Here is a 23502-nt window from a genome sequence, read left to right on the forward strand (position 1 = left end):
TTAGACTAGTATAAAGCAATTTACAAATAGGAACAACCTAGAATTGCTAACCTATTCATTATTTTCCAATATGAAATTAAGTCAGCTAGCTATACCTTTTCTATGTTCAGTTCCTCCTCTGTCCAACCTCCCCTTTGGAAAACTTGATCCACCTGGAGTCAATTAAGCTCCTTCCTCTTGGGAATTGATTTTGAGTTGCAAGGAAGGCAGTTAAGAGTTAGAGATGTCAGTCATCTAAAGGAACATCCTACAAAAGAAAGACTGCAGTTCTGGCTGCTGAGATCTCAGGAGCTTCCTTTGCCTCAGGCCACTCCAGGGCTTGGTGTGTTGCTCTTCATTCAAATAAATTCCCATTTTGTTTAAAATAATCTCCATTGCTTAAAAACAAAGAATTCCAATGATTCATTGTAGGGTAAGGTAAAAGGTATCAGGCTTTTCTGCCCTCCCGCCATCAGGATAGATGAGGGAACCCTGTGATCCTGAATGCATGCCTGATGGCGGGCACCTGGAGTGGGTACACCTGCGCTAAGACTGTGCTTTTAAGGGCGGCATCACAGGGATGCCAAAATAAGCCGAGAAAGCAGCAGCAGAAGCCGAAGAGAAGCCGAGATCACCAGAGAGCCCAGATAGAGTGAGAATTTGCTGGGGGCTGGGAGGCCTGTCAGCCTCCCGGCCCCCCAGCACCCCTGCCTGCCATATGCCTGGTGAACCCCAATAAAAGACCTGCAAAAAACCACTGAGGACTCTGACTGCTCCTTTACCGGGTCTGCATGGGATCAGAAAACCTGCACTGTGTCTTGTTCCTGACCTTACATTCATAAAACAATATACCTGGCTTCTGAAGTTCACATCTTGCACCAGTAGAAAATTAATAGCAAAATTGTTAACCTCTACATTTTAATATTTATGCTGCCAAGGACAAAACTCTAAAAGCAGTGCTGTAGGATATATGATGACATAACAGTAATTAGTCATCTCATAACTGTTCTGTTTTTCCATGAGTACTTTTTCTTTCCAATTTGATATTAACCTGAAGGAAGTCAAAAGACAAATGCTCTGAATTTCCTTTCTATGAAACCAAACCAGAGGTTACGAAGAGTTGTTTGTATCAGGAGATACTGTTAAGTTTCTAATTAATATACTCCCACAGGCTGAGGAGAAATTAAAAAAAGTTTGGAAGAGAATGAAATATTAGTCTTCAAAAGTGACTGATTATTAATTTAACTTACTATTATAAATCTCCTCTTCCCAAAATCACTCCCCCCACCACCAAGAGAGGCATTCCTGTCGTCATAAAGAATAAAGAAGGTGCAGTCGGTGAAAAGCCTCTTGACAGGGCTATAAAACCTAAAACAATTGTCTCCTGGGCCTCTCTGGTGGTGCAGCGGTTGAGCTGTGGGCTGCGAAGCTGCCTATAGCCTCTGCAGTGCCTGTTCGATCCCCAGCTGCCAGCGAGGGTTCCACATGGCGCGCAGACCTCTCCTGCCGCCTGCTGCTCCCCTCGGCAGTGTACTTTGTCAGTCTGCCTGTTCTGCTCCCCGCTCTGGCTCTGGTGAATTCTCTCACCCTCCCGTGCTTCTGACTGTACCCTGTGCTTGTATAAATAAATAAATCTTAAAAAAAAAATTGTGTCTCTTTTCCAACAATGGAGGTCCCAGTCCAGCCCAAAGGCATTTCTCCGTCCACTAGGGCTCTAGTCTACGTGTCCTCTATTTGTCCTTTTTTGCTTTGAATCATGAATACGGTACTGTAATTATAGAGCTAAATGTGAACATCAAGAAGTCAAAGTTACCACTATGGATTACAACAGAGAGCAGCAATGCCCCTGACCCCAGGCTGTTGAACTATTCTAATAACCAAAAGAGTTCCCATTTCTTTTGCCTAAGATTCTTAGGAACTTAATCTTTTGAGTCAATGCTTATTAACTGTGCTGCTTTCTTGGTAAAGACTAAAACCTACAACTCTCTTGCCAGATGAAACATTTCATTATTTGCCAAAACTAAAACACTTGTCAATTCATATCAATAAAGTAATTCTAAACAAGAATAACTGTTCTTTTAGTAAAACACATAAAATTGCAGTTACTTTATGATTTCAAAGTAGAGCAGGTGGTTACTGCCACTAAGCTGATCAAATTGAAACTATTCAATAGTAACCAGACACACTAGACAGGAAAAGGAAACATACACAGGGTACCTACCGAAATTACTTTTTAGCAGACAGCCAAGTGCACTGCTCAATTATCTTTTACAGGCTTAAAGATATCCAGTTTAGCTCCCATTATTATAGTTACCTTTCAGTTTCATATATAGAGAAATGTCACACAAATGAAGAAAATCTCAGGTACCCTGTATTTTGTAACTTAAATTACCATTATGAAACAACTTCTCACACTCAAAGTGAAAATGGGGTTTCTAATGAAGAAACTTTAAATTCTAACAAACTCCAGTGAACACATTCACTAAACAAGGGTCACAGAAAGGTGAATCAGACTTGCAAGCAAAAAATAAAATAAAATAAAATAAAGAAAAAAACCAATGATGTTTTGTTGCTCTCTGTAATGCTTGATAAATTGCATAAATTATTACATTTATGAAGATATTTCCTTAAAAACAATTGAAATTGAATTGCAGATTTCAAGTCAAAAAATGTTTTGCCACGAATAATATTTTTTTCCTTTAAAAGGTCTTTAAAAGTTTGATGGACAAAAATCCCATTTAAAAAAATTTCATGGGACCTTCAGTTTTTTAAAAAATTCTATTATACTGAATTAAATATAATTAAAGATTGGGTCAATATAAAGAACCATCCCATCCTGGAGCCAGAGTTCTCATGGGAACTGCCCTCTATTTACTCTTCTTTTCAATTGCTCTTGTCAGGCAATGTCCCCTTTTCCATAGATAAAAGTATTCTAATAGTCACCAGTCTTCACTTATTGGTGAGAATTTAATGAAACTACGCAACTAATGTACCCATTTCCACCAAAATTAAAGAACCAGAATAATACTGATCAGAAACCACTGCAATAAACTCATATAATTAAAAATAATCATACCTAAAAGTAGAAATAATGGTCTATCATATACACTAGTATAACAGGCTTAAACAGTAAACTTGGAAGATCCTTACTAGCCAAAGTTTAAGATCTATTGCCCTAAAACATGGTGAGGAAATACACAAAACAAACAAACCAACAACAACAAAAAAAAATCAAAAACCAAGTATCAGTTATTTTTGTTTTACAGATACAAGAGATAAGATTTTGCACTATTAAAGCCCACTATTAAAGCCTTTGACCATAATGGCATAAAGCAAAAAACACTCGTTAAAATACTAAGTAACAAATATTAATCCCAGTAATGCTGGGGCATCCACTTTAACTCATGCCAACAGTCAATTAAATTGGCCAAGGAGATGTTAAAATAATTTAGAGGACTGATTTCAAAGAAATTTCTAAGGGTCATCCAGCCCAGCCACACAATAAATATTTTGAGTATTTATTTCCTCTCTGCCTCAACATAATACTAGGTGCTATGGAAAAAAAATAGAAAGGAACAAGTTCTCTTTTTGAGAAAATTTATATTCTAGTATATATACTTAGTAGAAAACAAGATTCAACCAAGTATACCACACACTAGTATACAGTTAAGTACGTGGGAAATGGTATAAACAATGTAAAAAGCAGCTCTGATAGTAAGGAAATAGCCAGTTATAACCCAGAAGACTATTTTATCTTAAATACTAATTCTCATACCATCTTCAAAATTATGGGAAATAGTTTGGGAGATAATTTTAGCTGTACACGGCAAAGCAGCAAACATCATTGAAGTTGTAATCTTTTAAATTATCTTTCAACCTTTCTATTTTAAGCAGAAAAGTCAGTTTGCTGGTATGTCTTTTATACTTCTTTATTACTTACTAATAGGTGGTTTCAGAGCCTTCAGCAGATACCAGCAATATCTAGCTACAAATTAACATTTTATCATAATGTTTACTTTATATCAAGTAAAAGGATATAGGTTTTCCTTCATAATTATCTGTAGTTAATATTTTCTCTTTAAACTAACTTTAAAATCCTGGAGGAAAAAACAACGAAGAAAGGGGATACTATTCTGGAGCTTTCCTAATACAGACACCTGATATATAACTTTTCCTTATATATAACTTTTATTATATACCAAGTAATATGATAGTTTTCCTTAATAATTAACTATAGTTAAAATTTTCTCTTGACATTAACTTTAAAATCTTGGAGGAAAAGAACAACAAAAATACTGTACTAGCTTTCCTGATCACAGGCAATTTTATACCTATCATTGCAGGCAAAAGTACCAAGCTTTCTTTCTCCAGTAACAATAAGTAAGCCCTTGCTTAAGGCCTGGTATAAACTGCAAGAATTACAATCTCTACTTTCTAATCAACAAAATAAAGGATGCATCTGAAACTCATATAACTTCAATGAAACTGCAATAAACCAACAACAAAACAAAACAAAGGAAATGAATTGTTTACTTTGAGGTAATTTGGGAAGGAAGGCAGTAACAGGTTCCCTAACAGAGCTACAACTGTGCTGGCAGAAAGGGGCCTTCCTATTCCTATACATTTACCCTTTTAAAATCCTATACTTGTCCTTCTCCATGCCCTCCCTGGCAATACTTATTTACACTGCAGTTGTCCACAAGACTGTAAACTCCTGGCAGTCACCATCCTGCTTTTTTAAATGTAATGCTGGGAATCTGGAAATATTCATGCTTTCTGAATGAAGTGTACCTGGAATAGGTTCTATATTTAATTCTTCCTTTCCTTATAAGACATACTGATTAAAAATTAAGGCGTTGGTAGTGGTCCTCCTTTGATGCAAGTTCTTTACAACTTCATTTATGATCAGAGTAGCTACCAAATTATAAACAACTTTTCATAAATCCTGAATATGAAAGATATAGTTCTCCTTAACTGCTACGATGAAAATGCCATTAGCTTTGCATTTTTCTTTGCAAAAAGAGCATTTATGAAAGCATAGTTAAAAGTAAAGTAATGTTTTAAAACTGAATTTTACATTGGAAGAAGTTCCTAAAATTATGATTCTCTTGTTGAAATATGGATACATTCTATGCACTGCTTCTGGAAAAGCAATAGGATAAAATTTGAGTTCATGGCATTAATGACAAAAAAAATTCACCTATTTAACTCTAACAAAGTATGTATTTTAATACTCCAACATCAAACAAGGCAATTTAAGTTCCAAAATGTCTTTTCTAATGTTGACTTTTCCCAGTTCTCTATAAAGTCATTAAGAATTTCAACACGCTGCAGTCTTCATTAAGAACTTCATTAAGGAGATGTCAGCTTACTAAGACTGACCAAATAAGAAGTCACCAAAATGAAACACAAGTGACCTATTTATTACTCAATCTACTTTTCACTAACATAACTAACAATCCTCCTAATGAACAGCTCTTAAGAGGCACTAGAATATAAAAAACTTATACAGGAAAGGTAATTATACAGAATTATACAGGAAAGGTAAAAAGCTTACAGGTGAGGAAAGTGCCTAAGAAGTCTGTTCTTGTTTCTCCTCTATCTTCAGCCAACATTTTAAAGTTAAACTTGGCTCCTTCTCAGTCACCTCTCTCTTAACTTTCCAAGGGCATCACTTCAAACGGGCCTATAACCACCTTCAAGACTACTTTCAGTTATGTAATAACACCTTTTCCACACTACGAACTTAATCTACTAGTTTTCACAGAGGTATTAAAATTGAGGATATTTTGGAATAAACACTTTAAAGGTTACACTCCCAAAGCCCTTACAAACCATAATGTAATTCAACCTGAGTATTACTATTTCCAGGTAAAGGAGATGTCAAGAATGACAGAGTGAAGGAGAGAAAAAGACCACAGTCTCTCTCCCTCTCTATGCAGCTAGAGTAAGGTATTCTCATACTTCTTCCCTTACAGTATGGTGAAATCTAAGAGGAAAAGGAAGGTGAAAGTTGGGCTTCTGGGCCAGCTCCAAAGGTAGTATAGGGCAGCAACTCAATGGCAACATCTCTAGGAGTGCCATTAAGAAAGAGAGGGGTGGAGGAATAGAAGGTTGGAAGGAAGATGTGGAGGTGGTGCTAGTGGTAGTACAACTGGCAATTGGTGTGACAGTTACCTTAGTTAAGAAATGCACAGTGTGAATTTTTGCATGCAAAAACACTAGTCTGGGAATACTTGCATTTAGTTTTTTTATGTTCCTGAGTTGACCTTGGATCTGCATGCTCAAATGACATTCAATTTTATGTAGAAAGCTTCCAATCAAGTGGGCCTACTAACTTGTTAGAACATATAGAGCATGGAATCATCATACTGAACCACACACATTCATGAAGAGGCAGTCTTGCGACCTAAACAGAGAGGAATTCAAATATTACATCCCATTTTGTTTTGAAAGCGGTTATTGCTCAACTATTTCGTATTTTGAAATGGGTAATAGTTATCTTAAGAGCCTTTACAAAGACCTAGCCTCCAGGCTGCTTCAAAGCAAATTACAAATAGGAAGAAAGCTTACACTGATAACCACGTGTCTCCCCGGTAGGAAGTACGTTACCACTCCATTTCCCGAGAAAGTTCACTTTCAATGTGAGAGTAACAGTAACAATGTAAATATCTCTAAATACCAGGTTTGACATCCATCAGTTTACTGACCTCACTCGTAAAAGAGCTGGGATTCCTTCCTCCGGGAACCCACGTAAAAATCATCTCTCCTTAATACTGATACGCGGGATACTGAATAAAACACCCGGGTCATCCAACAGTCCAAATTTCATGTCAACAAAGTGGACCCGTGGAGGCAAAGCTCTACAAGCTCAGGGCCTGCAGGCAGGTGAGTGTGGATTTCAAGGCGTTTCGGAACAATCCACTCCCACTGGGAAACCTCGGTGGGTAGGTGATGGGAAGGGTCTGCGGCCGCGCTCGGTGCCGCAAGCAGGCCTTGGGCGGCAGCTCCTCAAACTCCGATCACAACCCACCCCACCCTGGCCCAAGTACTGGAGCTGAGCGCCGTCCCCGGGGCGAAAAATTCAACTCCCCCGGCATCGCGCATCCCAAAGGCGCTCCCTCACCCGAATTTTCCTTCAGAGCCACCCCAGACCCTCGACTCGAGACCCCGGGTCGGGGGGCTCTGACCTCCCGCCATTCCTCCGTGTCGCCGCAGTTCGCGGCAACGGACGAGAACCTCAAGGTGACACCTTATTTTGGAAAGTGGATCCGGGTTCTGGGCCCCAGCGCCCCGGCCCGGCTTCAGTCGGAGCCCGGTCGCCTCACCTGGCAGCGGCACACTATGTCGGCGTCCTGCGCCAGCAGATCCACCACCTTCCCTTTGCCTTCGTCGCCCCACTGCGCGCCGAGCACCACCGTCACCCTGTTCCCCCCGGGACGCGCCCTGGGGCGGCCGCAGTCGCCGTTGGGGAGGGAGGATGCCGTTGGGTTGGTCTCGGCGAACGCCATGGCCCCGGTGACGCGAGGAGAGCCCAGAGGAGACGCGGGCGGCGACCAGTGCGCGAACCGAGCTGCTCTGCGGCCGCCAGCCACATGCGGAGGAAGAAGAAGCCAGAGGCCGGCCCCGCCCCCGCCCCCGCCCGGCCACCACCCTCCAGCCAGGCCCCGCCCCTCTCTCCGCCAGGGCCCACTCAGGAGGGGACCATGACTGCCCCGCGCAGGCCGGCAGCCGCAGCTCCGCCGGGAGGAGGCGGGCCTGGCGGCTACAACCGCCGCCAGCCGGACCCAGGCCACGCCCCTTCCGCGGCCCGTCGCGCCGCGCCAGGGCCAGCCCCCGGAGCGGAAGGGGTAGGGGCGGGGCTTAGAGCGCGCGTTAACCTTAACGCCCCGCCTACCCACCCTTCCTCTCGCTTTTCAAACTGGAGAGGCGCGGAGATGCGTGCTCAAGCGGGAAACTACAACTCCCGGCAGGCAATGCTCCGGGATCAAGGGACGTATTGCGGTGCTATGGAGTCCGCCATCTGCAGGTTTCGGTCTCTGGAAGCGTTACGCTTCAACATTTTTTGAAGATTTGATTTTTATTAAGGAGTGAGAGAGTGTGGGCAAAGTGTAAACTTGAAATTTCAAGATACAAAAAGAATGGAGTTGGAAATAGAAGTTTAGAATTGAAAAGTAAAGGTCAGAGATGGAGAGAGCAATCAAAAAGGGCAAACTCCAAAGTAAAGAGACTAAGTAGAGGACATTAGACTTGAGAATCTAGAGATCAAATGGAGGCCTAACCTTTTCCATTTTATACATCAGAACCAGGCTCACAGAGTAGGAATGAATTACCTCTGTCATATAGTCCATGCCAGATAATGTAATGCCTTTAGTGTTTCAGTTCTCACGACTTTATGAGAATGTTGAAGCCCAGAAGCTCCACACAGCTACCCAAATGAGTTCCTGGAAGCTTGAACTTCGAAGAATGAAGCAAGCTGCCACAGCCATCAGTAAGGAAGGACAGAAATTCAGTGATGTAAAGAAGTTAGGAATTTATTAAAGAGAAAGAGAGTAGAGTACAACTCCCGCAGGGGAGGGAATCTCAGTGAGATATCCATGAGGTCCTTTTTGGGGGGCTACTTTTTGTATTCTTAATAGTTGGGCTTTTGACTTCATGCTGAATCAGTTGCTTCAGTTTCAGGGTCCCCACCCCCTTTCTCTTTATTGTCTTCTCCTTGATCAGCAAGTGTTTTCCTCTGTTATGGGATTTGGTTGGGGGTTTCTACCAGTGGAAACCTACCGGGTGCTTATCTTACTCTGTCTCAACATTATCCTTATTTTACAGGATTTAAAAGTTAAGTAATTTGCTCTGGTGAGTACTGAGTTGTGCCTGGACAGTCTGAGTCCAGAGTCCAGGCTCTTTTGTATATTCCACTTCTTTTAAAGTGTTAACGGCAGAGTCCAGAGTATACCTACTGCTGATCTAATGCTTTATTAGATTCAATGCAAATTAACTATGACATCGAATTCTGATGTAAAATTGCTACTGGGAAAAGTGGACATAGGGTCTCATTAAATGTACTGTCTTCCAAATCATATTCTCAGTCATGTTATCTAATAGGGCTTAGACCACATTTTAATATTTTACTTTTTTTCTCCCAGTGATTCATTAAGTCAATAAACATTGAGAACCTACTACAAAGGAAGATTGTGCTGGACATTGATCCTCTAAGGAGTAATAAAAATAGAATTGCAGCTCTGAAGGATTCAGATGATTTAGTCTACAGACAAGTAAACTGATCAATTATAATATAATGTGACAACTGCTTTATCTTGTCTTTACCACAAGATTACAAACCCCTCTGTCAAACCAGAATACTTGTCATATTTCTTTGTACTCCCATGTATGAAGTAGTGTTAGGCACACATAGGTGCTCAAGTACAAATTGCTTTTTTTTTTTAAGATTTATTTATTGATGCATACAAGAGCTGGGCCAGAGATGCAGGGGGTGAGAGGACCCACAAGAGACAGAGTGGGGAACAGAACAGGCAGATTGACTGAAATACACTGCTGAGGGGAGAAGTGGGTGAGTCAGGAGAGGTCTGCTGCGCCATGTGGGTTGCTCCCTGGCCGGCTGGGGATCGAACTCGTGCTTTGGACTGCCTCACAGTGCGGTGCTTACCCCCTTGCGACACCAGGGAGGCCCACAAATTGCTTTTCATTTCTGTTCAACTTATAAATCATTTGTGGAATGCCTGGAAAGCACTGCCAGATATACACTTGCTGTCGTCGTGGTGATGTAGTCCTCACAACATTGGGGCTAAGGTACACTAACTTAAACACTTCACCTTCCAGTCAACTTGGATTTTCCTAAGTGGTTTTGCTTTTTCACTCAAAAAAGAAGTCTTGTTTACACTTTCCCTAGTGCCCAACCTTCAAGCGCCCAGGGGGCCCAGGGAGCCGCGCGCTTGGCGCGCACGCGCACACGCCTCGCCCGGGCTGCGGCACCGGCGCGGCTCCCGGAGCCGTTGAGCCAGGGCCGGCGCGGGCAGGGCTGCTGGGCGGAGGCAGACGCCATGTCAGCCCGGGGAGTGGTGCTGCTGCTGTCCTGGCTGAGCTGCTGCGGCTTGGCCCTGTGGAGGTAGAGAGATGGGGACACTGGGCAGGAGTCCTCCCTGGGGCTGGCCGGGCGTCGACCCAGCCCTTCGTCCACTCTTCGGGGTCCCGGCCAGGGCCACCACTGTCCTTGCCACCTCCATCCCGCCCCCAGCTCCCCTAACACCGTCGCCCCGCTGCTCCCTTCTGAGAGTTTTCAGATAATGACGGAGGAAAATGAAGGTCTTGGAAAATCCCTAAAGTTTCCGCAGTAGGGTCGTGGCACCTTCACGTGATTCCTCTGAACCATTGGCCCCTATAAATCCTTGAAGCGGTTTTCTCCAGTTGCAACCCTTATTTTGCCAGAGGAGAAAATGAAAACCCAAAAGTCATCTCCAGAGATTGGGGATAGGGTATGGGGTCACTTTATTAGGATAATGTGCTAATGGGTTATATTAAGTACTTTTAGCGAAATGATTTGTGAGAAAGTACTTTATAAAATGTAAACAATATAAACACTATAAGGGTATGGAAATTTAATTCCTGTATCAGAGTGAGTTGATTTGGGGAATGAAAATTTTGAGAAATCCTCAATTCAAGTTTTTGTTCAGTAATCAGAAACTGATTGGAATGCGTATCAAAATATCTTAGATTTTCAACAGATAAAACACAGATAATGGGAAAAAACATTAGAGAAATGTTGCAATCTTGATTATTCTTTAAATTTAATTTTTTTATTAATGACATTATTTTACATCCTTCCCCCCCCCACCCCCATAATACAGGATTTCTTCCCTCAGGTGTGTCCACCATAATTTTCCCACCCATTGTCCAAAGCACCCAGTGTCCTCCACTGTAATCCATTCCGATGTCCTCTCCCAACCTCTTTTCTCTTCTCCCTCCTTCTCCCTTCTCCCCGCTTTGATGCCGCAGATCTAAGGTCTGCTCTCAAGAATCATTTTAAAGTTTTCATCTGTCTCATCTGCTGTTTGGTTTTTCTATATCCAAGTATAAGTGAAGCCATCCAGTATTTATCTTTCTCCTTCTGCCTCACTTAGGATGATCTTTTCTAGTTTTAATCCATGTTGGGGCATGAATTAATCTTTTTTAATGACTGAGTAGTATCCCATTGTGAATGTGTGTGTGTGAGTGTGTTGGAGAAGCAGGTTTAAGTTGTTTCCATATCTTGGCTGTTGTAAATAGTGCTACTATAATCATAGGAAGTCAGGTTTCCTTTCTAATTAGCATATTTATGTTCGTTGGGTAGAATCCTGGGAGTGAGTTGTTGGGTCATATGAAAGATCCCTTTACAATCTTTTGAGGAATCTCCGGGCTTCTTTCCACGGGAGCTAACCTGTCTACATTCCCAGCAACAGTGTAAGAGGGTTCCTTTTTCTCTACACTGTCCCCAGCATTTGTTGTTTCTGGGTTATTTTGATATGGTCCATTCTCACAGATGTGAAGTGGTATCTTATTGTGGTTTTGATTTGCATTTACCTGCTGATAGGTGATGATGAACCTTTTTTGATATGCCTTTTGACCATCTTTAGAGAAGTGTGTATTTAGTTCTACCCACTTTTTGTTTAGGTTTCTTACTGTTGAGTTGTATGATCTCTCTGTACATATTCCCTATCATTCTTTCTCTTATTCTGGGTATGGTGTGCAAATATTTTCTGCCACTCAGTATGGCATCTCTCTGTTACTGTCTCTTTTACTGTTACAGAGCTTTTTAACTTGACGTGGTCCCAGTTGTTTATTTGTCCTTTGATCTTCTTGCTGCTGGAAATGAGTCCCCAAAGATGTTTCTGAAGTTTATGTCATGGAGTGTTTTGTCTATGTTTTCTTCTATGTATTTTATGGTTTCAGCTCTTACATTCAAGTCTTTTATCCATTTTGAATTGATTTTCATATGTGGTGTGAGATAGCACTTTAATTTCATTCTTTTGCATTTGGCAATCTAATTTTCACAACACCATTTATTGAAGGGTTTTCCTTGTTCCAGTGTATATATACTTTGCTCCTTTGTCATAGATTAGTTGTTAATAAATGTGTGATTTTATTTCTGGGCTCTCAATTCTATTCCATTGATCTGTGTGTTTTTGTTCCAGTACCATGCTATTTTAACTATTATGACTTTATAATATAATTTAAAGTCCAGAAATATGATACCTCCATTTTTCCCCTTTTTAATCAGGAGAGGTTTGGCTATTCAGGGTTTTTGTGGTTCCATATGAATTTCAGTAGTCTTTATTCTATTTTTTTAAAGAATGCCATTGAGATTTTTTTATTGTGATTGCTTTGAATCTATACATTGCTTTGAGTAGCATGGCCATTTTGTTAATGTTGATTCTTCCTACCCATGAGCAGGAAATGTCTTTCCATTTCTTTCTGTCTTCTGTTTCTTTTAGCAATGTTTTATAGTTTTCCTTGTATGTGTCCTTCATCTCCTTTGTTAGGTTTTTAATTTTTTGGTGAGATTTTAATGTAATGATGTCTCTCTTAATTTCTTCTTCTCGTTCATTATTTGTATATAGGAAGACAACTGATGTTTGCATGTTAATTTTGTTTCCTCTACTTCTCTGAACTGGTTTATTGTTTTAATTAGTTTTTAGTGGAGTTTTTGGGGCTCTTTGTGTATATTATCATATCATCTGCAAATAATGATAGCTTTACTTTTTCTTTTTGAATTTGGATTCCTTTATAGCTTTCTCTTACCTAATTGCTCTAACTCAAACTTCTAATACTGCGGTGGTTAATAATGGTGAGAGTGGAAATCCTTGTCTTGTGCCAGAGCTTAGTAGAACAACTTTTGACTTTTCACCTTTGAGAATAATACTTGCTATGGATTTAACTTATGGCTCTTTTTAATGTTAAGATATGTTCAATTCATCCCCAGTTTTTCAAGGGTTTTCATCATAAATGGATGTTGAATCATATCAAGTGCTTTCTCTGCATCTATTGATATGATCATGGTTTTTTTTTTTTTTTTTGCTTTCTTCTTGTTGATGCTAAATTACCCTTTCAGATGCTAAATTACCCTTGTGTTGCTAATATAAAATTCCACTTGGTCCTGGTGCTGTATAATATTTTTAATGCATTGTTAGATTTGGTTTGCTAATATTTTATTAGGATTTTTGCATCTGTGTTCATTAGGGATATTGATCTGTAGAGTTCTTTCTTTGTGTTGTCTTTAGTTTTGGTGTTAGTGTAATGCCATCCTCATAAAATATCTTTGGAAGAATTCTTTCTTCCTTGATTTGGTGAAAAAATCTGAGCAGAATGGGCATTAATTCATCTTTGAATGTTTGAAAGTTTAGATGGTTTCATGCTTGTGAAGCCATATAATCTTGGAGTTTTCTTTTTTTGGAGAGTTTTGATTACTGTTTCAATTTGCTTGCTTGTCATTTTATTCAGGTTTTCTATTTCTTTCCTATTCAGTCTTGGATGGTTTGTATCATTCTAAGAATCTGCCTGTCTCATCTAAGTTGTTGAATTTGTTTGCATATAAATATACATAGTAATTTCTTACTATGCTTAAAATTTCCATACAGTCTGTTGTAATGTTTCCTTTTTCCTTTTTGATCCTATTAGTTGAGATTTCTCCCTCTTAGTAAGCCTAGATAAAACTTTATCTATTTTATTTGTTTTCAATAAATCACTTTTCACTTTCATTGGTCTTTTGTACTATCTATTTTATTTCTTTTTCATTTTTTCTGATCTAATTTTTATTATTTCCTGCCTTTTACTGGATTTTGAACTTTTTTGTTCTCCCTTGAGTTTATTTTTTTAAGATTTATTTTAAACATTGAGTAGCGAATGCTGGGTATGAGTTTGTCATGTATGACCTTAATTATGTTGAGGTATGTTCCTTCTATAGCCAGTTCTTTGAGGGTTTTTATCATACGTGAATGCTGAATTTTATCAAATGCTTTCTTGCCATATTTTGATATCTTGGTATATCTTTATATGATCCTATGATTTTTATCTTTCCTTATGTTTATGTGGTGAATTATGTTGATTGATTTTCAGATGTTGAACCATTCTTGTGTCTCTAGAATAAATTCCACTTGGTCATGGTATATAATCCTTTAATGCATTATTGAATTCAGTTTGCTAAGATTTCGTTAAGGAATTTTGCATAAATGATCAGAAAAATGGGTCTGTAGTTTTCGCCTTTGGTGGTATTTATCTAGTTTTGGAATCAAGGTAATGTTGGCCTTTTAGATGTGTTTGGTAGTATTCCCTCTTTTTCAATTTATTAGAAATTTGAGAAGGATAGGTATTAGTTCATCGTTGAATGTTTGGTAGAACTCACTGTGAAACCAGCTGGTCGCGAACTTTAAGTTTTGGGGAGACATTGTGTAATAGTGTGCTGTCCATGGAAAGGTTGTTCCAGGTTCCCTGTGCCCCCCACCCAATGAAGGGTGAAGATGAGCAGGGAGGAGAAGCTAGAGAAGATGGGGAGAAGGAAAGAAGGAGATCAAGAGGAGACCTAGAAACAGAGACATGTAAAGAAGAAGCTGTGTTTGCTTCTTGGCTTTGGGCTTGTAACAGGGACTTGGGCAACATGGAGACACTTGATAGAGACAGAGATGTGTGTGAGAGACCCGTGGGGAGGCTGACAATGTTAACCTTTATTTTGATTTTGATTTTGTTCTTTTCCTTCCAGACTTGCCAGGCCCCTTCTGCCCTTTTCCTATCGGTCCCCACCAGAAGGTGTCTGAGACTTGTGGCAGGCTTTTGGGCCTCAGTGGCCTTGCTTTGGGCCAACCCTATTTAGCTGGGCATTTACCCATGAGGGAATGGGTAACATAGGGTGCTTAATTGGAAACTATCTTGAACTATGTTCTTTCTCTTCTGTCTATATCACACACTAATTAAAGTTCTTTTCTATTGAAGGTCTTATGCACGAGAGTATGTTTTGTCTTTATGCAGCAGATGATAGAACCTTCTTAGAGCAGGCAGGTTCCGGGAATGGTCTTCATTCTGTTCTGTAACTATTTGATGACTGTTTCATTTTCCTTGCTTGCAATTGGTCTATTCAGGTTTCTTATTTCTTCCTGATCCACCCTGGATATTTATACATTTCTAAGCAGTTGTTCTTCTTTTCTAGGTTGTTTACTTACTAACATACAAATATTCACAATATTTCTTACAATTCTCTGAATTCCTGAGATGTTAATTGTAACTTCTCCTTTGTTCTGATTCTATTTGATTTTTTTGGTCTTGTTTTCCTTTGAGAACCTAGCTAAAAGATAGTCTATACATATATATATATATATATATATATATATATATATTATCTTTTCAAAGTACTAGCTTTTGGTTTCATTAATCTTTTCATTTCTATCTGCTCTATTTTTTATTTCTTTCCTTCCTTCTACTGGCTTTAGTTTTGTTTGTTCATCTTTTCTAGCTCCTTCAGTTGAGAGGTAAGATTATTTGTGTTCTTTGTTTCTTGATGTGAGCCTCTATTTCTATATATGTCCATCTTAGTATTGTTTTGCTATGTCCCATGTTCTAGTTGGTTGTCTCCTCATTTTCATTCATCTTGAGGTATTTTTTAATTATTTCTTTGAGTTCCTCCTTAACCAATAGTCATTCAGTCTCCACATATTAGAAGTTTTTCCTGCTTTCTTTTTGTAATTGATTTCTAGTTTGATACCATTGTAATCAGAGTAGATGCTTGATATGATATTAATCATACCAAGCATCAAATTGTGATCTCCCATCCCTACTCTCCCCTATACTAACCTCAAAAGTTCAGTCATATTTCTAAGATGTGTATCTCTAGATCTTCTGTAAAATTGGATTCTGTTTCCTCCTTTTCAAGCCTATGCTTTTAATTTATGTTTCTTTATACATTAACTAAGACCTCCAATACTATGTTAGTATGAATGGTGATGGTAGCATCCTTCTCTCATTCCAGACTTTTAAAGGAATGACATTAATGTTTCCCCATTTAAGGGATCTAACATTCATTAGAAATAAGAAATAAGAGATAGTTCATACTTACTTGGAAAAGAAAATCTTTGATGAATATATTTTTATTTGTAGGAATATATAAGATACATAAATGTTTTCATATTTGTTCTGTATTATATAAAACTTGTTTTATAATACTGATGACTAACATCTGTTAAAAATAAGAATTTTGAACACTATTGAAGCTTGTATTATTATGTAAAAGATTTACATTATGATATTCCAGCCATTCCATAATTACACACACACACACACTAACACACACACACAGAGAAAGAGGGAGAGAGAGAGAGAGAGAGAGCAATTACAATGACAATTAGGTGTCTAATGTAGACATGGAGTAAAGAAATTTTAAGCTTTTGTGATATCTACTGACCTCATGTGACTTGAACACTTGAAGTGTAACTAGTCCAACTTGAGAATTTATATGTATAATTACCCTGGATTTCAAAGACTTAGTGCAAAAACACATAAAATAGCTCTTTAATAATAATTTTATCTAAGTTACATATCATATTTGATAATATTAATATTTATTTATATAGTATTAAATCAATTTCACTTGCTTTTTTCTCAATGTAGCTGCTAGGAAATTTCTTATTACATAAGCATCCTACATATTTCTCTTGGACTGTACTGCCTTAGATCATATAGAGAGAAATTAAAGTACCCTGGATAATAGAGTGATGATAATGAATAATACTGACAGAAATTTGCTCTTCAGTGTCGCAAATAAATAGGGTTTTTTTTAAATATTCAATCTATTCATTTTAACTCAGTTTAGAAGTGAAGAAGTTACAGCCAATATTCTTCAACAATTTTTCATTCTAAAAACAAAAATAATGAAAAAGTATTTACTTCTTATTATAGTGTCTTCAGAAACTGAACAAACCTAGACACAAGAGTGGCGTGCAGAGGTCACTAATATCCCCTATTTTTTCCTGATTAAACTCGCCTAGAAGCTTCTTGAGCAGAAATATAAAATTCTTGATGGCCCAGGCATGCTTTGACTATCTAAAGACTCCTATTTATATGGAGGAGAAATCATTTTAATATTCATATTTTAACTTTTCTTCCACAGGTACTCCATTAACAGCAAAAATTTCCTCATTTTTAATACCAGGAGTACTGTAAGTGTTTAATTTTTGAACTATAGTTAAGTTTAATTTTTCTCTTTTTAGCTTACAGTAGAGAACAGAGTTAACTATACTCAGTTATATGGCACAGTGTCATTCTTTTATTTTTTTATTTCACTTACTTCCCACTTATATTTCTAATACATATTTAATCTCAAACTGCCATAAATGTCTTTAAATATGTGTGTTGCAAAAATAAGCAGTTATTTCAAGTAATTTCTGGTTTAATATTCATATAGTATGAGAACTGTTTAGACAAACCAGGATGTGTGATTATCCAAACTATAGACTTCATTCTCTGTTTCCAGAATGCCAATCACAATTTATGCTCTCATCCAGTGTATGTTGTCACCAAAATTTGGTATTATTGAACTTTCTTTTTTTTTCACCAATCTTATTATTATATAATAACTTATTGCTTTGTTATTTTCACTTCTCAAATGACTACTAATTTTGAGCATCTCCTTCCATACTTGTGCAGTCTTCTCTTTTGTGAATTGCCTGTTCTTCCCTTTGCCCATTTTCCATTTAATTTTCTGCCCTCTTCAGCTGCCTTGTAGGGCCAATCACCAGGTGGAGTGCCTTTTCCTTGTTCTGTGGCCCAAGCACCCACGTCATTCCCTGGACATACCTTGTCTAGTAAAAAACTTTTTAAAACAGATTTGATGTTACAAAAATAAAGAAGTCAACAAATGGGGTATAGGTGGGCAAAGGAATAGAAAGTGAAGCACTTTCTGGTTTTATAATTAAAAATAGAATAATAAAGTTTAAAATTTAGTAAAATATAGGTAAGACAATTTTTCTTGTTTATCTATAGAATAAGATGTATTCTTCTATATGATTACCAAATGTTGGTTTTAAATGCTTGTTTTTATTTGCTAGTTTTGCATCTAACCTCATGAATACCTTATTTTTTAAAAAAGTTTATTTTTGATGTGCCACACCCCCACCTTATAATTTATATATTTTTGAGTCTTCCTTAAGAAAAATCTTTGCCTTTGACTTGAAAAGATTTTTATCCTACATTTTCCTTTACATGCTCTATATTGCTACCTTTCAAATATAGGCCATAAATCCATCTGGAGTTCACACTAAATGTAGACATTTCCTATTGGTTGATTTGACTGTTCTTGCATACATCCTGCTATTTCATGTGGTTGGAGTCCACTCCCAAAGCTCTGTAGTCTTCCAATGAATATATGTGTCCTTCTATAGATAAGCAATGAAGTTGTTTTCATTGTAGTTTGCTAGAGCTGTTACAAACTTTCTTATGCCTACCTTCTACTTAACATTTGCCTTCATTTCTGTTGGGTATATACCTAACACTGTAATTGATAAGTCATTGGATATATGCATATGTTCAGCTTTAGGAAGTATACCAAAAGATTTTACAAAGTGGGGCCTCCCCGGTGGTGCAGCGGTTGAGCACTACGTTGCGAAGCTGCCCGCAGCGACTGCAACGCTGGTTCGATCCCCGGCCACCACCAGGCGAGGGTCCCACATGGCGCGCAGACCTCTCCTGCTGCCCGCTGCTCCCCTCAACAGTGTACTTTGTCAGTCTGCCTGCTTTGTTTTCCCCTCTGGCTCTGGTGAATTCTCTCACCCTCCCGTGCTTCTGCCTGTACCCAGTGCTTGTATAAATAAATCTTTAAAAAAAAAAGATTTTACAAAGTAATTATATTCATCTACGCTGATATATTTACATAATTGCATACATGTTATTCCAAACCAGGTCAAAGAAATCTATGTAAATTATATTTTCTTTTCATGTGTGTATTTGTTTTCAAGTTAATGGGTATTCATTTTGTTATAATCTTTGCTTACCATTTTTATTTCTATTTGTATATATTTTATTTCTCTGATATCATTTATTCATGGACTCCCTCTTCTTCTCTTGACAAGTTTATTCATCTTTTTTAAAAAAATTAAAAAGCACCTTTAAAACTCTCAATTTTCCCTTATTATCTTAATGTAGCTTAGAAACATTTAATATTTGATAGCTGTTCACCATAACAATGAAGTTATGTCTAGTCTAATTCCTCACATAAGGCTATTGTTTCCTTGTTGATTTTTTTTTGTGTAGTTGTCTGTCCATTGATATAAGTGGGGTGCCATAAAACCCCCCCAAAAAAACCCTCTACCTGGAATCACTAAGAAAAATAAAACTCTAATAACAGAAATGAAAGAGAAGTTACTGCAGACACCTCAGAAATCCATTGCCAACAAACTAGAAAATCTAGAAGAATTGGACAAATCCCTAGAAGCCTCAACCTTCCCAGGCTAAATAAGGAATAAATGGAAAACCTGAACAGACCAATCACAAGGAAGGAAATTGAAATAGTAATCAAAAGTCTCCCATAAACCAAAGCCTAGGACTAGATTGCTTTATTAGTAAGTTCTACCAAATCTTCAAAGAGGAACTAATACATATGTTTCTCAAAATCTTCCCAAAAAATTGAGAAAAAGGGAATGCTACCAAACACATTTTGTGAAGCCAACATTATTCTTATATCAAAAGTAGACAAAGACATCACAAAAAAGAAAACTACAGACCGATATCTCTGAAGAACACAGATGTGAAAATCCTGAACAATAATAAAAGGGATGTTTTTTTTACTTCTTCTTCTTCAGATTTGTTTTTTGTGTATAGGAAGGGTACTGACTTTTGCATGTTGATTTTGTATCCTGCCACTTTACTGAACTGATTGATTAGTTGAATTAGTTTTTCTGTGGAGTTTTTGGGGTTTTCTATGTATATTATCATATCATCTGCAAATAGTGATAGTTTGACTTCTTCTTTTCCTATTTGGATTCCTTGTATGTCTTTCTCTTGTCTTATTGCTAGGTATTTACCCAAAGGACACAGAAACATCAATTCCAAAGAGCACCTGCACCCCTTTGTTTATAGCAACACTATTTACAATAGCTAAGCTTTGGAAACAACCCAAATGCCCAAAAATAGATGAATGGATCAAGAAGATGTGGTACACCAAAGGACACAGAAACATCAATTCCAAAGAACACCTGCACCCCTATGTTTATTGCAGCACTGTTTACAATAGCTAAGCTTTGGAAACAACCCAAATGCCCAAAAATAGATAACTGGATCAAGAAGATGTGGTACATATATACCATGGAATATTACTCAGCATTCAAAAAAGATAAACACATGCAATTTGCAGCAACATGGATGGCGCTGGAAGGGATCATGCTCAGCGAAATAAGCCAAAAAGAAAAAGAAAAATACCGGATGGTCTCACTCATAGCAGGAATCTAGAAAACTTAAATAAGGGACCAGGAAAATGAATAACTATAAGAAAGTGAAAATCAAAATCAACGAAAAACTATGAACCAGAGACACTTTTTGGGGGTGGGGGGCGGGAGGGGAGGGATTGGGGTCAGAATGGGGGGGCTGCAATTGTATGGGGAATATAAAAATAAAATTTATTATTTAAAAAAAAAAAAAAGATGTGGTACATATACACCATGGAATATTACTCAGCATTCAAAAAAGATAAACACATGCAATTTGCAGCAACATGGATGGAGCTGGAGGGGATCATGCTCAGCGAAATAAGCCAGAAAGAAAAAGAAAAATACCGGATGGTCTCACTCATAGCAGGAATCTAGAAAACTTAAATAAGGGACCAGGAAAATGAATAACTATAAGAAAGTGAAAATCAAAATCAACGAAAAACTATGAACCAGAGACACTTTTTGGGGGTGGGGGGCGGGAGGGGAGGGATTGGGGTCAGAATGGGGGGGCTGCAATTGTATGGGGAATATAAAAATAAAATTTATTATTTAAAAAAAAAAAAAGAAGATGTGGTACATATACACCATGGAATATTACTCAGCATTCAAAAAAGATAAACACATGCAATTTGCAGCAACATGGATGGAGCTGGAGGGGATCATGCTCAGCGAAATAAGCCAGAAAGAAAAACAAAAGTACTGGATGGTCTCACTCAAAGCAGGAATCTAGAGAACTTAAATAAGGGACCAGGAAAAAGAATATACGAAAGAAAACATCAAAATCAACAAACAACTGTGAACCAGAGACACTATGTGGGTGGGGGGCGGGGAAAGAAGGGATTGGGGTCAAAATAAGGGGGTTGTAATTATATGGGGAATATAAAAATAAAATTTAAAAAAATTAAAAAAAAATCCTGAACAAAATCTTAACAAACTGAATTCAACAATACATTGAAAGAATCAAATAGCATGACCAAGTGGGATTTATTCCAGGCATGCAAGTATATATAGTTTAACATATGCAAATTAGTAAATGTAATTGACCATAACAAAAGACAAAAATAGTACAATCATATCAATATATGCAGAGAAGGCATTTAGCAAGATTCACCATCCATTTATGACTTTATCATATAATCAGCATACAAAATCTGTTGCATTCCTATACACAAATAATGAACTGGAAGAGCACAAAATCTAGAAAACAATCCCATTTACGGTGGCATCAAAAAGTAGGGCCTCCCTGGTCGCTCAGGGGTTAAAGACAGTGCTATCAAGCTACTGCCAGCCACTACAACATGAGTTCAATTCCCAGCTGGCCAGGGAGCTGGCCAGGAAGCAACAACAGACCTCTGCTGTCTCGCCCGCTGCTCCCTCAGCAGTGTATTTCAGTAGATCTGCTCCCCGTCTGTGTGTTCTGCTCCCCATCTCTGTGTCTGGTTAATCCTCTCACCCTCGCATCTCTGGCCTACACCCCAGTTCTTGTATGCATAAATAAATAAATCTTTAAAAAAAAGTATTAAATACATAGGACTGAGTCTAAAAAGGAGGTGAAAGAACTATTCAGTGAAAATTCTGAGACATTGTTAAAAGAAATAGAGGAGGACAATGGAAACACAAGGAAATGGAAAGTATTTCATGCTCATGGATTAGAAAAATTAACATTATTAAAATGTCCACCTTACCCAAAGCAATATATAGATTTAATGCAATTTCTATCAGAGTTTCAGTGGAATTCTTCAAAGAAATAGACCAAGCATTATTGAAATTTATATAGAACCACAAAGGTTCTGAATAGCCAAAGCAATCAACCAAAACAGAAGAGGAGTGGAAATATTACATTCCAAAACATCAAGCTTTACTATACAAGGCTATAGTAATCAAAATAGAATGGTAGTAGGATAAAAATAAACACAAAGACCAATGGAATAGAATCAAGAGCCCAAAATTAAACCCACATTTATATGGACAGTTAATATGACAAAAGAGCCAAGAGTAAACTGTCCCGACCCGCGGGATTCGGAGGCACGGAAAGAGAAGGGCTGAGGATTGAAATGAGGGGCTTGAGACGACTTGCCGCTAGCGGTTGCTTCTTTATTTTTCCTTTTTCCTTTTCCTACTTTTACATGTTTTTTCCTTTCCCTGTCCTACTACCTTCCCTGGCCTTCTCTATGCTCCTCTCTCAGTACGTTTCTCAGTATCCTCTCTCAAAGTCTCTACACAGTATCCTTTCCACAGTCTCCTTCTCGAAGTCTCCTTGCCCCATCCTCTACGCAGTCCCCGCAGTCTCTCTCCTTATCCTCTACGCAGTCTCTCCAGTCTCTCTCCGCTCTCTCCCGTGGTTCCCTTCTTATACCCTCGTAGCTCCTCCCATCGTACCTCCCAGTCCCACGTGATTTACTGGAAACGCAGAGGTTTCTCAGAAGGCGAAACAGGAATCGAAACCTAACTTATCGCGCGCATGCGCAACACTACGCATGCCCCAGGCGGCTCCGGACATCTCCCCCTTTTTTCTTTTAAATGAGACACCTGGCCTGTCTTAGGTTGGCATATCCCGTAACCACCTTACCCGTCATCGCTAATCCGGCGCACTTGGTCCGGACCGCTGTCTTAGGTTGGTCTGGACGGGCTACGCTCTTACCTGTCTTTGGCTCACAGGTTCTCTAGGGCTAAGTTGACCCATCCGGATGCCACTGGGGAGTCCTGGTCAAGTACCATGGCGCCAAGTACTTGCCTGACCGCAATAGCACGTTCTTTGTTTCGCTTCCATAGCTGACGGAGAAACCATACACTGAAGGCACAAACAGCCAAGAGCTAAGGCTATCACCCTGCCCCAAGCTTGCAACTCTGAGAGGAGTCCTCTAAACAAGGCAATGACACCCTCACCCGTAACATGGGTAACACAAATAAAACTGTACAGAGGGTTACAAGGTATGTGAGCAGTTAACAAAAGTGTGTCTATCTCTTCTTACATGAGCTAACTGCTGACTAAGCATAAAAAGTCCATTTCATAAATGTCCATTCATATCTTGCGGTGTTGGTAAAGCAGAAGCAACATTGGCAGCTGATG

The 23502-nt window shown here is 38.6% G+C and overlaps 2 protein-coding genes across 6 annotated transcripts in view; one reads left to right on the top strand and one right to left on the bottom strand.

Annotated features, from left to right (window-relative positions):
• Window positions 1-7586, bottom strand: part of ADSS2 (adenylosuccinate synthase 2) — a 75428-nt gene extending 67842 nt beyond the window's left edge. For 3 of the 4 annotated variants that reach the window (XR_008551765.1, XR_008551766.1, XR_008551767.1), the window contains exon 1: window positions 7308-7542. Coding sequence is in view for 1 of the 4 variants with exons in the window: in XM_037510307.1 (XP_037366204.1) it covers window positions 7308-7490 (183 nt within the window). In the remaining 3 variants the exon portion in view is untranslated. Of the gene's footprint in view, window positions 1-7307 lie in introns of all 4 variants that reach the window. The other variant, XM_037510307.1, reaches the window with a different exon arrangement.
• Window positions 7587-9993: 2407 nt separating this feature from the next.
• LOC119244526 (cation channel sperm-associated auxiliary subunit epsilon-like) overlaps window positions 9994-23502 on the top strand; it is a 30394-nt gene continuing 16885 nt past the window's right edge. For both annotated transcript variants that reach the window (XM_054694946.1, XM_037510308.2), the window contains exons 1-2: window positions 9994-10102; window positions 17123-17171. In XM_054694946.1, the coding sequence (XP_054550921.1) occupies window positions 10038-10102; window positions 17123-17171 (114 nt within the window). In that variant the 5' untranslated portion in view covers window positions 9994-10037. The remainder of the gene's footprint in view (window positions 10103-17122; window positions 17172-23502) is intronic.

The sequence above is a fragment of the Talpa occidentalis genome, unplaced genomic scaffold (genome assembly GCF_014898055.3).
Source record: "Talpa occidentalis isolate TD23 unplaced genomic scaffold, MPIMG_talOcc4v2.1 talOcc4.14, whole genome shotgun sequence".
Taxonomy (NCBI): Eukaryota; Metazoa; Chordata; class Mammalia; order Eulipotyphla; family Talpidae; genus Talpa; species Talpa occidentalis.